Source organism: Mandrillus leucophaeus, unplaced genomic scaffold (assembly GCF_000951045.1).
Source record: "Mandrillus leucophaeus isolate KB7577 unplaced genomic scaffold, Mleu.le_1.0 Scaffold837, whole genome shotgun sequence".
NCBI lineage: Eukaryota > Metazoa > Chordata > Mammalia > Primates > Cercopithecidae > Mandrillus > Mandrillus leucophaeus.
This window is the reverse complement of record NW_012109108.1, coordinates 541,225-554,137: the sequence shown is the minus strand read 5'-3', so window position 1 is coordinate 554,137 and position 12,913 is coordinate 541,225. Positions and strand designations below refer to the sequence as shown.

At 33.7% G+C, this 12,913-nt stretch overlaps 1 protein-coding gene across 1 annotated transcript; it reads right to left on the bottom strand.

The window, feature by feature from the left end:
• Window positions 1-3,488: 3,488 nt before the first annotated feature.
• On the bottom strand, window positions 3,489-11,533 carry ODAM (odontogenic, ameloblast asssociated). Its single transcript, XM_011968289.1, has 11 exons — window positions 11,470-11,533; window positions 11,331-11,372; window positions 10,742-10,789; window positions 9,903-10,136; window positions 9,437-9,484; window positions 7,460-7,564; window positions 6,570-6,617; window positions 5,742-5,813; window positions 5,147-5,308; window positions 4,849-4,907; window positions 3,489-3,887 (listed from the first exon to the last, which is right to left on the bottom strand). The coding sequence occupies exons 1-10, from the start codon at window positions 11,518-11,520 to the stop codon at window positions 4,878-4,880; spliced, it is 840 nt and encodes a 279-aa protein (XP_011823679.1). The 5' UTR covers window positions 11,521-11,533; the 3' UTR covers window positions 3,489-3,887; window positions 4,849-4,877.
• Between the last annotated feature and the right edge of the window lie 1,380 nt (window positions 11,534-12,913).

Genomic DNA, 12,913 nt, shown 5'->3' with positions numbered 1-12,913 from the left:
GAAAGTATTACTCTATTAGGCTATGATAATAGACTGAATATAGATGTAATGGAGGAGGTGAAGTCATGCCTGGATTCCATATTTCATTCTTTTTTAAAAATTTTACTTTAAGTTCTGTGATACATGTGCAGAGCATGCAGGTTTGTTGCATAGGTGTACATGTGCCATGGTGGTTTGCTGCACCTATCAACCTGTCATCTAAGTTTTAAGCCCCACATGCATTAGGCATTTGTCCTAATGCTCTCGCCTCTCCTTGCTTCCCACCCCCAACAGGCCCCTGTGCGTGATGTTCCCCTCCCTGTGTCCATGTGTTCTCATTATTCAACTCCCCCTTATGAGTGAGAACATGTGGTGTTTGGTTTTCTGTTCCTGTATTAGTCTATATTTCATTCTTGAACTAATGCTGTTTTATCTAGATAGGAAACATCCAGTGGAGAATTATTGGTAGGGAAAGTTTTGAGAATTACCAAATGTAAGCAAAGCTGATTTTAGAGAAATTTTCTATATAAAACTTTTCTGGTCAAAACCTGTTCAAAATCTAACAGCTTTTCCTGCTTTGCCCTTTTCTTATGAGGCTGGGAGTAAGGGGATATTGGGACGCCAGGGGTAAAAGAAATAAAAACTACAGTTCTCTGCATGTATTCTGATGATGTTTCCTTAAACTTTATACTCTTTCTAACTTTGTCAACAAAAATGATAGAATTTAAAGTTCCTTTATATAATATTTTGAAAATGTGGAATATTTCACTGATGGTGATTGCAGTATTCAGGTATTTAAACTGGTGGTTGCAGTTGAATAGCTAAACAAAAGTTAACGTCTTTCTGTAACAGATTGGGTACTGAATAGTTAAAGATTAGGTAATTTGTTTTCAAGTCTTGAGTCATTCAATTGGATCAGAGTAATATAAAACTATCCAGAGTAATAAGGTCCTATTAATATTGCCTGGAAAAAAAAAAGAAAATTAGTATGTTTGGTTGGACATTAATTTTTTTTTTCTTCTTCTTTTTTTTAGTGATGGGGTGTTGCTATGTTGTCCAGGATGGTCTCCAAATCCTGGCCTTACAAAGTCCTCCCACCTTGGCCTCCCAAAGCACTGGGATTTTAGGTGTGCACCACTGTGCCTAGCCAACATTCATGTTAATGTTTATTGTTGCATTACTTTATTTATGTAGTATTTATCTACTTTATGCTCTTGTATATGTAATATTACATTTGTATAATCTCCATAATATCAGTCAGTATTCTTCAGAGAAACAAAACCAGTAAGATATACAGGTATACCTGATTTTATTATGCTTTGCTTTGTGTTTCACAGATTTTGTGTTCTATAAAATTATTATGATTTTATCTATTTTTTTTTTTTAAAGACAGAGTCTCACTCTGTCACTCAGGCTGGAAGGTAGTGGTGTGATCACAGTTCACTGCAATCTTGAACTCTTGGACTCAAGGGCATTTTTGTTTGTTGAGAGAGACATTTTTTTTGCTCTCTTGCCCAGGGTGGTCTTGAACTCTTGGCCTCAAGCAATCATTCTGCCTCATCCTCCCGAGTCACTGGAATTACGGGGGTAAACCACCATGCCTGGCTGCAGATTTTGTGTTTTTTACATATTGAATGTTTGCGGCAAGTAAGTGCTCACTTCACTAGCATTCTTAGTAACAAAATATTTTAATTAAGGTATATACACTGTGGTTTTATACATAATGCTATTTCATACTTAAGAGACTATAATGTAGTATAAACACAACTTTTATAAGCACTGGGAAGCCAACAAATTCATATGACTTGCTTTATTGTGATATTCACTTTGTAGTGTTCTGAAACCAAACCCACAATATCACTGAGGTATACTTTTATGTGGATATATAGAAAGAAATCTATTTTGAAAGATTTGCTTATATGATTATGGAGGCTGAGAAGTTCCAGGATCTGCCATATGCAAGCTCCCAGGAAAGTCAGTGAAATTGTTCCAGTCCAAATCCAAAGTAAATTTTGGGTCCAATCTAAAGGCCGGAGACCAGGAGCTACAACGTCTGAGGCAGGAGAAGATGGATGTCCCAGCTCAAGCAGAGAGAGCAAATTTGCCTTTCCTCTGCCTTTTTCTTCCATTTTGGCCTCAGTGGATTAGATGATTCCCACCCACATTGATGAAGATGATCTTCTTTTCTCAGTCTACTAACTGAAATGCTATCTTCCAGAAACATCCTCATAGACACACCCAAAATAATGTTTTACCAGCTATTTGATCATCCTTTAGCCAAGCCAAGTAGACACGTAAAATTATCACAACATCTTTTTCAAAGTATTTATTATCATAGCCCCTCATACTGCCAAACTTTTGAGTTTCTTATAACTTGATACTTAGTTTTATAGTTTTTTTCAGAGTTCTTCACTGTTCCCTCTTGAACTGAATTGTTATGTTGCACTTATCTTTCCTCTTTAGTCTCTGATCACTCCTTTTATTCTCCTCATTAAAGAGAAAAGCTGAGTACTCACTATGTTCCAGGATGTATTCTAAGATTTTAGTATGAATTACCTCATGTATTTTTTTCCTTGATCCTGTAAACTATTGGAATTTTGTGTACAAGGTTCATAGCTTCAGAATACCTGATTTTTTTCTTTTACCAGACATATTATTGTTTGGCTCTCTCTGTCATTTCTAATATTAAGATATCAGTCAATTACCCAGAATTATATTCATTCAGTACATAAATTTAGGGAAAAAGGATGCAGAATAAAATGAAAGTAGAATGGATGAGTATTGGGTTACTCTTCCAAAAAGCAAGTAGTAGATTCTAGGGTCATAACATTACTAAATGCTGAAACAGGTAAGATTCTAGGAATTGTGATCTACTTTAAAGCCTGGAATGCTCACCAAGTTTATTGGAAACCACCTAATACATATTCATTCATTCATTTATTCATTCACTTAGCTCATTCATTTTTTTTGTTTTACATACACTTACTCAAACACATCAACACACACATCTATATTATATCGAATACCAATTTTCCTATTTTCTAAAAATTTCAGCTGATAGTCTAAAGTTGAAAAAATAAGTTAAACATACAAATACTTTCATATTCACATGTGAAGGGAAAAATATAACATTTTTATGAGTGAGGTATATTCATGTGTTAGTTCATGTAGTTCTTTCAGAAATTGTAAAAGGTGTTATCTTCAATTTATACCTAAAAATGGTGACACTCATAAAAGTGAAGTGACTTGCTGAAGATTAAAAGCTAGATTGAAAGCCAGATCTGATGAAACCCACAATCTCTACCTTAGTCTCTACAGGATGCTGCCTCCCCCAAACAATCATACGCTTTCCTACCCTTTTGAGTAAGGACAGACACTTCTCTATGTAACTGTGTCATATTAGGAATAAGCACTTTATGATATCTGCCACCAAATAATTTTGATTGTCATGAGAATGTCTCAGAAGGAAGCTGACTGAATGGACCTGAGGGAAATAAACAGATGACGTGTCAAATCTAGATACATATTTTACTTCATCAGTTCCAAACACAACACTCATCATCCATCCAATGACAATATACTTATTTTCATGGGAACTACCATTTTCCAGAGGCATCATTTACTAATGCAATTATCCAATTAATTTAATGATACTAGCTTTATTCTCAGTGTTATTATATTCCAGCTTATACAATGATAGGATATTTGAAAATACATATAATTTTGTAAAACAAGACTCATTACATGATTTTATTATTTTCTATGACATATTTAAAGAGTTTAATAACATTTATAAGTAAAAACAAATTTAGAAGAAGAATCAAGATATTTCATGTATTCCAAAGAACTGATACTAGCATTAGCTAATAGCCTAAAATTATATCCAAGGCACGGCCACATCTTTTTCCCTGAAAAATATAATAGAGAAACATTTTAATATCATTGGACTGCTTTGCATAAAATGTCTTAGATACCTTACAAATTGTTTATTAAAGAAATAGAAAGCTGTTCTTTCACTGGCTTTCATACATACAGAAAAAAGGCCATAAAATACTGAAATCTCTTTAGTATTTCTTACTGAATAACTTGATTTGCCTTGTACAATATTGTACATTAGTAAGGAGGCTTTCCTAAAGAGGTATTATTACTATTCACTCAGTTGTATTTTTATAGATGTTTTTCATCTGAAGAATGCTGAGTGCTCATTTTTATGGAAGGAGAGATCAAAAGAGGCTCATGGCAGCAGGGAGGAGATTTCAAAAACTTTGTCTTTTAGTTTGCCCTTCAGGTTAAATTGTTTGCTTTTCAGTGTACGTTTTTACTTTTTGGTGCTGTTCCCAGACTGCCCTTCTATCAAACTCCTATTGTAGCCTCATAGCCAACCAAGCTGATTAAAACAGGTAATTAGTTCAAGATTATGTCTGATATAAAAGTCATGGAATTTGAAATTTTCTTTTCGTTGTACAATTTCTTTATCATTTTGAGATTTTTATTTTATTTCAAACTAATACACATATTGGAATTATTACAATGTTTAGCTTGCAAATTGAAATGATGATTTGGGATAATTGAGTTTGTATAGAGTATCTATAGAATGTCTTTTATAATCGACCTAGCATATCTAGTATTCGTGTTTTCAGAGAGTATACCAAGCTTATAGTATAGGCAGACATGATTCTCAAAATTTAATTTTGTTTTTAAAAACTGTTGAAGTCCATATTCACTATTAATTTTGTAAGTATATATAGTTAACTTATTTTTATAACTACTTTGGTAAGAACTCCATTAGCTCCTCTGACAACTTTTATCTTTTGTCTTCTATGTAGGAATTGTCATGGCACCTAATGCATGACTTTGGTAAATACCTACCCAAATCTCTGAATGATTAGGGCAACTTCTCATGGTTCCCTTAGACTATCAGTCTTGGCCTAGTGAGAAAAGGACATTCATAAGAAGCTGTTATTAAATTCAAATTAAATTATATTCTGATTAATTGATTATCAAAAATAACTTTCGGCCACCTTATTCAGAGTTAAGACCACATATTTTTCATTAGTTATCTTCTTAATTTCATGACTAAGTCCTATAAATTAAAGCACTAATTTTTGCACTGTATTTTTTCATTAGACAATATTTTTTACATAAAATGAAGTTTTCATAACTCTACCTTCTCTTCTGGGAACTTTGCGGTAATAGTTCGGTCTATAGCAGAAGTGAAAACATTGGTTGTGCTGGGTTTTGGTGAAGTCGAGGGCATGAGAACTCCTGCACTGTCATGTCTAAAGTTTATCACTTCTTTTTGTAAATATGGTATCTCTTCTCTTGTTGACTATAGAGAATGAGAATGAAAACAAAGTTGTCATAAGTTCAACAAGAAGGCCAAAATTGGGAAGAATGTAAAGCAACAGGACTGAGATGCAACACAAGCATTACATTAAAAAAATAAGTTCTATTATTAGGTTTTTTGAATTGTAAGCTACATAAAAGACCATGAATATATACCAGCAAACATTAATTGTCTCTTAATATCTGCTTTTAAATAAAGGTGCATGAAAGAGTATCTGGTATAGCATACTCAAAAATATTGATGAACTGAGTAAGAGTAAACTGAATCTTCACTGGCGAAATATTGTAAGAAGAAGAAGAAGAAGCAAAAATTATTGATGGAATTATAACAGAGATGATATTAAAATGAGCATTAGTGCAGTAAGTTGTCAATTGTTGATTTCCAGTAGCTGGCAAAGTGTTGTAAGGAATCTTACCATCACAGCAATTTCAGGAGCTGTGCCTAGTTGGGGATCAAAAGCTAGTTGCTGCTGTCCTCCTGGTATAGCCTAAAAACAAAAAAGTTTTAAAAGTCTAAATCAGTGATCTATGAAAATATGCTCTTTGGCCACCCAGAGTACCAGAGTAGTAAAACACTCCCAAACTTATTAAATTATTTTGCTAAAAACAGAAATAATAGTTTAATTCTTGCTATTAGAGAAACGGCTTGACATCTCACCTCTGCGTCTGCTCTGGAAGTGCTACTTTCTAACATTCTCTACTAGGACCAGGTGCTCACCTGTTGAGCATAAACAATTCTACAGAACACCAACATCAGACGGGGTGGAAAAAACCAAGACAACTTCAAAATTTTGTCTAAAGTAAGGTCACCATACAAGTCACGAAAATACCAGGTGTTCTCACATCTTGGCTAATGTGAGCGACTGATGCTTCTTTACCCATTAAAGCTTTCGCCTTGCTCCACTATCCTTGCCTTAGAGGAATGAGCTTTTAAAATAATCACAGAGTTACCCTACTTTTGAAAATAGCTACTCCAGAGTGAATCACCACTTCTTTGCAATCTTCCCCAAATTACCTAAAAGAAGCCCAAATCGTGTGAGAAGTCATTCTAATACTTTCCTATTAAGACGCCCAAGACTCCCCACATGTGTGTTCTCCTCCTTGTATTGAGTGGATATACAGTTTTGTTCAATTAGAGGTGCTCTTCTGGTCGTCATTGGCTGAAGCGCATTTATATATTTAGTAAACAATGAAGCAAGTAGTTTCAAATTTTTTTTTTTAATGAAAAATATGCATTTACTTACAGGTTCTGCTAGTTGTGGAATGTATCCAAATTGATCATAGAATGGTATCTGTCAGATTTTTTAAAAAAGTATCATATTTTCTGTGATTATTCTTGTCACAAGTTTACAGTAAATGATTACTTAAACTTATATATCTTTTTATATAAATTAAAAGCATTTTTAAAGTTTATATGTTCCAGTAAGTAAAAATTAATTATTTTTAAATTAGCAAGAATCTTTTTAATACCATATCATTTCTAGGATAAAACTGTCTCTTTCCCTTTAAAGCAACATGACAATTACAATTAATACTACCAGTTTTTAAAAGCATAATTTGAGTTTTCTGTAGTTTGTAATGCCAGGTTTTAGAGTTACGATTAAACTATATAAAAGACACTTTCATTCTAACAGGAAGGATGTTAATTATATATGAGCCACCTGAATTTATGTTAGAATTCAAAAAATTTATTGCAGTTTCACAAAATTCAATATAATGGTATCTAATTGTATCTCAAAATCCAGTAATCAAATATATCTTTCATCAAGGTAGCTAATATTTTTGTCATTTATTATTTTTAAATAGTAACCACTCACACATATGTGGAAAGGTGGATGATAGTAAATTTTAGTGAGAAAACTTCACTTTTCAAGGTTATTCAGCTTTTTGACCTTGATTCTATTGAAGTCCACTTACTGACGTCATTGGTTAAAAATCCAGCCTTGGAATATTACCAAATAAGTTTACACAAATGATTTATAGCAGAGAACACTGTATCTACCCTCTTATGCCCATTTCATGCTATTGAGTGTTCACATTAAATATATTCAGAAACTTTTTTCTATGGTAACATACCTTATTTGCTCTATTTTCAAGTGGAACTAGTAAGATTAAAATAAAACGTTTGCAGTACCTGCTCCTCATACTGCTGCTGTCTTGTTTGTTGAGGTGACCTAGGAACTGTTTGCTGAGGTTGTTCCCAGGGTAGGAGCATGTAAACTGGATAGTATTCAAACATCTACTTGTAAAAAGAGAAGGATACAAGAGATTCCATTACATCAGCATAGGACATACTTTTTATCTTCTAATGTCAATTTTATTCAAAAGCTGTTTTATGTCTAGCAGCTTTATATGATTAAATACAAAGCAAATAGATGAAGCATCCCTTTCCAAACTTTGGAAACAGCTTGTATCCCAGGTAATGCTGGACTTGGTTTTTAAGGTTGCTTGGTCAAATACACTTAGGAAATAGTGGGTTGAAGAAAGCAAAAGAGCTTTTTTTTTTTTTTTTTCCCCCAAAGGACATCTCGGAAACTTTATATACAAATTACTTTGCAAATACCTAAGTGAAAGATAGCCTATGCAGCACTTTCCCTATATTTTTGAGAATCATCATTCTGCAGAATGTGACATTAGACATTCTGCCATATTAAATGAAATGCTATGAATGTATTGACTTTAAGAATTGCCACTTTATTGAAATAATCCATATATATTTTAGCATATTTGGTAAATCAAGACGTAGACAAGTAACAAACAAAATCATCTGAAACTTCACCACCTACGTTACCTTGTGGCTTCCATTTATATTATTGTCTTCTACTTATATGTCTGTGTCTGTTTATATGTGTATATGTTCATAGAAAATGAAAATCTTAGTACATATGTTAACTTTTGTATGCTGTTTTGTTTATTTGCATAAAGTAAGAGACTGTTTTAGACATGAGAGTTAAATAAAATAACTAGGGTTTCAGGAGGATTATATTTTGTACAAGCATTCTTAATCCTGGCTAAGAATCAAAATCACATTTGAGCATTTTAGAAGATGACCAATTCATGGAGTATTGATTCATCGGGATAGGGTTCAGACATTTGTAATTTTCAAAATTACCAGCAGAGATTATAATGTAAAGCCAGGGTGGAGAGCTACTGGTTTAGTGGTTAAAGAAGGAGACAGAAGGGGAGGACAATTACATTCCAACTCAGCTATTTACTTTCAATGGGATCGGGAAATTGATCTCATTAAGACTAGGTTTCTTGATTCTTAAGATGAAGTAATTCTAGTTATATATCTAATTCTCTAAATGCTTATGTCATAGAATGAGATAATGTCTAGAAGTAACTTTTGTTTTGTAATGGGAGTGGATGTGGGACAAAGTTATATAGTTATAATTACAGTAGAGCCAAACACTGTAACTTTTAATGAAAAGGCCAATATTCTGCTGATGAATAATATAATTTATTTATAATACTGTTTCTTTGAACCCAGAATATTATAAAATTAATAATCCTGATATTTATAGGGTTTTCCCTATTAATGTGATTATACTAGTTTGCATTCACTTTTAAAAGATTCTCCTATTTAATGGAAATAATTACCAGTTGATTGTAATATGGATTCAAATTGGAAATGTACAAGAAGCCTAAAATATTTTGAGCAGAATTTCGTAACTGCCAAATAACATAGGCAAGTGTTTCTTATCTCTACATCATATCATATATTATCACCTTAATGCATCTCCTTCATTAGCAAAATTTAAAGTTGGATAAAGTCAGTCCATGGTATATCTCTTGGGTTTTTCCCAACTTCCAGCACTTTGGATGCAGAGAGGACATGACCTGGGGCTTATTGAGCTCTTTTACTCTCAACATAGCAATGCCCTGGAAATTCAGGGGTCCTGGAGACTCCTCTTAGCTGCCTGTTCTTAAGAAGTTGTTAAGTGAGCCCAACATCAACAAACTGATACTGGCCCAGCAATGATGTTATCTAGACAGTGATATCATTATATAGGTTTTAGAGCCCTGCTGTAGGAGTCAGAGCTAGAAATAGAAAGTGCTGTGGAGAGTGTATGTAGCCACCTCTATGGGCAGTGTTGTTACATCCATTTACCTGTCCTTGCTCTTGAGGCATTTTGAAGGAGAACACATAGGGCATCACCTGCCAAAAAAAGAATTATATAAAAATGTATGTTTGACTTTGTTATTTAAAATCTCTGAGCTGCTTTTCATAGAGCTAGTCATATAAATTTATCATTTGTTAGCAAGTTTCCACGACAAAACGTCATGTGTTACATGTACTGTCAGCAACATAAACTGCCTTTTATTGAAGTTTTCCTATCTTATCCTAGACTTGTTTTTAACTTTTTTGGTTTGTTGCTGTATCCTAGAGTAGCTGATTTAAATATTTTTCATCTTAGAAATCAGATAAAAAAGAACTTACAGTGATGGTAGAAACATATTACGAGAAAAAATATTGTTCAAAAACCCCTGCCTATTTCAAAGCTGATTCATATTCATTGTCAAATTCAACATGCAGTTCTCTCTCCTCAGAACAAAATCAGAGAGGCGTGACTTACGTGATTGGGGCCTGGTTGTGTCTGAGGCGGTGTTTGAGCCTGTGAGGGGTCAACTTGGCCTGCCTGGGCTCCTTGGGCAAAACTGGCCTGTCCTGGGAAGGGTATCTGATTTGGGAACAGTCCGGCAAACTGGTCTAGAGCTGATAAAGAGAATTGGGCGAGTCCTGGAATTTGAGCCTGCTGCTGCTGTTGTAAAACTCCAGAGAAAGGTGGAATCCATGAATTAAGTGGGCCCTAAAAAGACACAAAGGAAAGAAAGCATGTTCCCTTCATGCCAAAAAGAATTTAAAGGTCAGTCCTGAGCAAGAAAGAGACAAAATACAAACAATTTCTATACCTCCAATGCTGCAATATAAAAAAGGACAGGATCTTGATTCATTTTGAACCAAGCAAATAATGTGAAGCAAATGCTAAATTCCCGACGGCCTGAGAAATATGGGGCAGGACAAGGTTGATAAAAGAGCACAACATCTGCATATGCCAGACTTGTTTTAAACCTTGTGTATTTTCCCCTACCTTAACCCTAAGCCCCCCCAACCTGCTGTTACTGGTTAACTGGGCATGACTTTGTGTGAAATAATTACTTTTAACTATCTCATAGTTGTGAGAATTAGTGCCTGGCATATACCAAGTTCTCAATAAATAAGTGTTAATCAAATTACAGTTTTTACTTTAACCTTCAAACAAATGGCCACTAGAATATATGAGACAAATTCATAACATTAAAAATTGAGATTTCAGAAATAGGATCAGGAAACATTTTGTTTTCATACAAAATAACATAAGAAATGAGCAACAGAAAAATGTTCCCCATAAAGTAATTATTGAAATGGAGGTACCTGAAGTCGTAGTGGCAAAAGTTGACCATTATTAAGATTAAGAAGTAGCTAGAAAAGGAAAAATAATATGAAATCAAGATTACTACACACTAAAATGAGTAAGAATAATGTTTACTATAAATATAGCCCAAGTCACAGCTGGTTGCTCAATTTCTTGTTAGAAGTGAGACATTTTCTCACTAGGCTTACATTGAATTACAGTGATTAGAAGTTATATTTAAAGCAAAGTTTGGATTTAGCAACCTCTCCCCTGTTGGGTCTGAGATTGCACAACGTTAGCTCATTCCAGTGGTTTAGTCATTTTATGCTTTTAAACACCTATATACACCTGTATTAGGTGTTATTAGAACAAAAAGATATAAACAATATTGTATGTGCCTTTGAAGAATTAACAGTCAAGCAAGGGAAGTAGAATAATATTTTAGAGGTAACCTGTTATACAATCAAACATGAACATTAGAAATGTGCTTGGATATACATAAAAGCTAGTGGAGAGGAACACAGTATAAACCAAATGACGACATTTATCTCTTCCCACTTGATTTCCATTAAAAAGAAAGGAGGAGATTGTTTAACTATTTAAACTAACCTCATTGCTATTGCTGGCAGACATAAGACGCTGCGGGATAAGCTAAAAGTAAAAATGAAAAAGAAATCAGAAATAGTAAAAAGAAGGGATTGTTGAAGGTTTAACACAATGAGATCAGTAGTGCCATAAAATCACTTACTGGGGCTGACAATGTGGCTCCCAGGAATCCAAGAAGGATTATAATTTTCATTTTTGTATGATATATCTAGAAAATAAGTTGTGATCTTTAGCTTTATAAAGACTTTACTTAAAATTTATGACAAAAATCATTATTATTGTTCAATCAAAGGAATAGTTGGGTGAATTCTATAGTATTTACTTACATTTTGGAATTTAAAATTTAAAAAGTTATATTTGTAAATTTCTACAATATAACTATTTTCTCTCAGACAAGCTGTTTATAAAAAACAAAATTGTTTGCTTGTCCTTTTAGCTTGAACAAAAAACTCATTTGGAGACATATGATGTGGTTGAATGCATTAACGAACAAGATGATCTCCTGGTGCTGCCCTACAAGGAGAGGAGCAGGCCCTTCAGACCATGGGAGGTCATGACTAGGGCTAACCAACTAGGGACTTATTATTATAACAATTTTAATGTCTATGTTGAAAGTACTTCAATAGAGATTTGACAATACCAGTCCAAAACCAGATAATTTCCACTTGGTAGTCTAAGAATAACATATTAGAACTAAGCAACTGAATCAATGTTTTTGTAATTTACAGAAATAGAGTATAAAATTAAAGTGTGATGTTGATTTATGGTGTAACCTGTTTAAGTATATTTCTCTTATCCTCTAGATGTGAAACTTTCTTCCCTGGTTCAAATCATTGACCTAATCAAGCATTTAGGGTGAACTTGATAATCTATCCTGCAGAGTTCACTGATTTTGGTTCTTCAAATTATAAAAGCAAAGATTTGATATCTTACCTTACTCCTGGACCTATAAAGAAAAATCTGAACCATGCAAGATCTGTGTTCTTTTCCTCTCTCAGCTGTGCTCCTTAGTGCTTCTCTTAAATTTTAAAACTCATCTTTAGAAAAAAAGGACCAATCATTGTTCAAAAGGACCAGTGATTCAGTGGGTTTCAGACAATGGCTTAGCTAATAACCTCTTTCCTAATCATTTAGGTGGTATATGGATTCCCACACTTTCAGTAATGTTATTAAATTATCCCCTGAGAAATGTTTTCCTGTGATCATTTCTGGCTTCTGGTTTGGTTATGAGTAACTCTCCTAGGATAACTCTCCTAGAATAATTCTATTCTACTCTTTCTTTTATAATTCTTAAACTGGATACCCTAATTGAATAAAACTGGATACCCTAACTGAATAAAAGTTAATATCTTTAGTAAAGTCAAGGATAAATGGGTGATCATTTTTACTTCAAGGGCGAAATACAGAATTGTTAGAAGACACAGGTCTGAAAAGCAAAACTCCAAAGCCTACTTAGCAGAATTCTTTGTTTCTTCAATGCTGGGCTAAGTAAATGTGGGTCAGTTTCCTTTAGGTTTGACCTTGAAAACATCAGTTGATCTCCCTCTACTTACTGAATGCAATCCATAAAAAATTGCTACATTTCC

Excerpts from the sequence above, each read along its gene's own strand:
- ODAM (XM_011968289.1), bottom strand. The coding sequence starts at position 11,520 with ATGAAAATTATAATCCTTCTTGGATTCCTGGGAGCCACATTGTCAGCC. Across the intron at positions 9,485-9,902 it reads CACAACCAGGCCCCAATCAC|GTGATGCCCTATGTGTTCTC; the intron begins GTAAGTCACGCC and ends TTTTTTTGGCAG. Across the intron at positions 7,565-9,436 it reads TGCCTCAAGAGCAAGGACAG|ATGTTTGAATACTATCCAGT; the intron begins GTAAATGGATGT and ends TTTTACAAGTAG.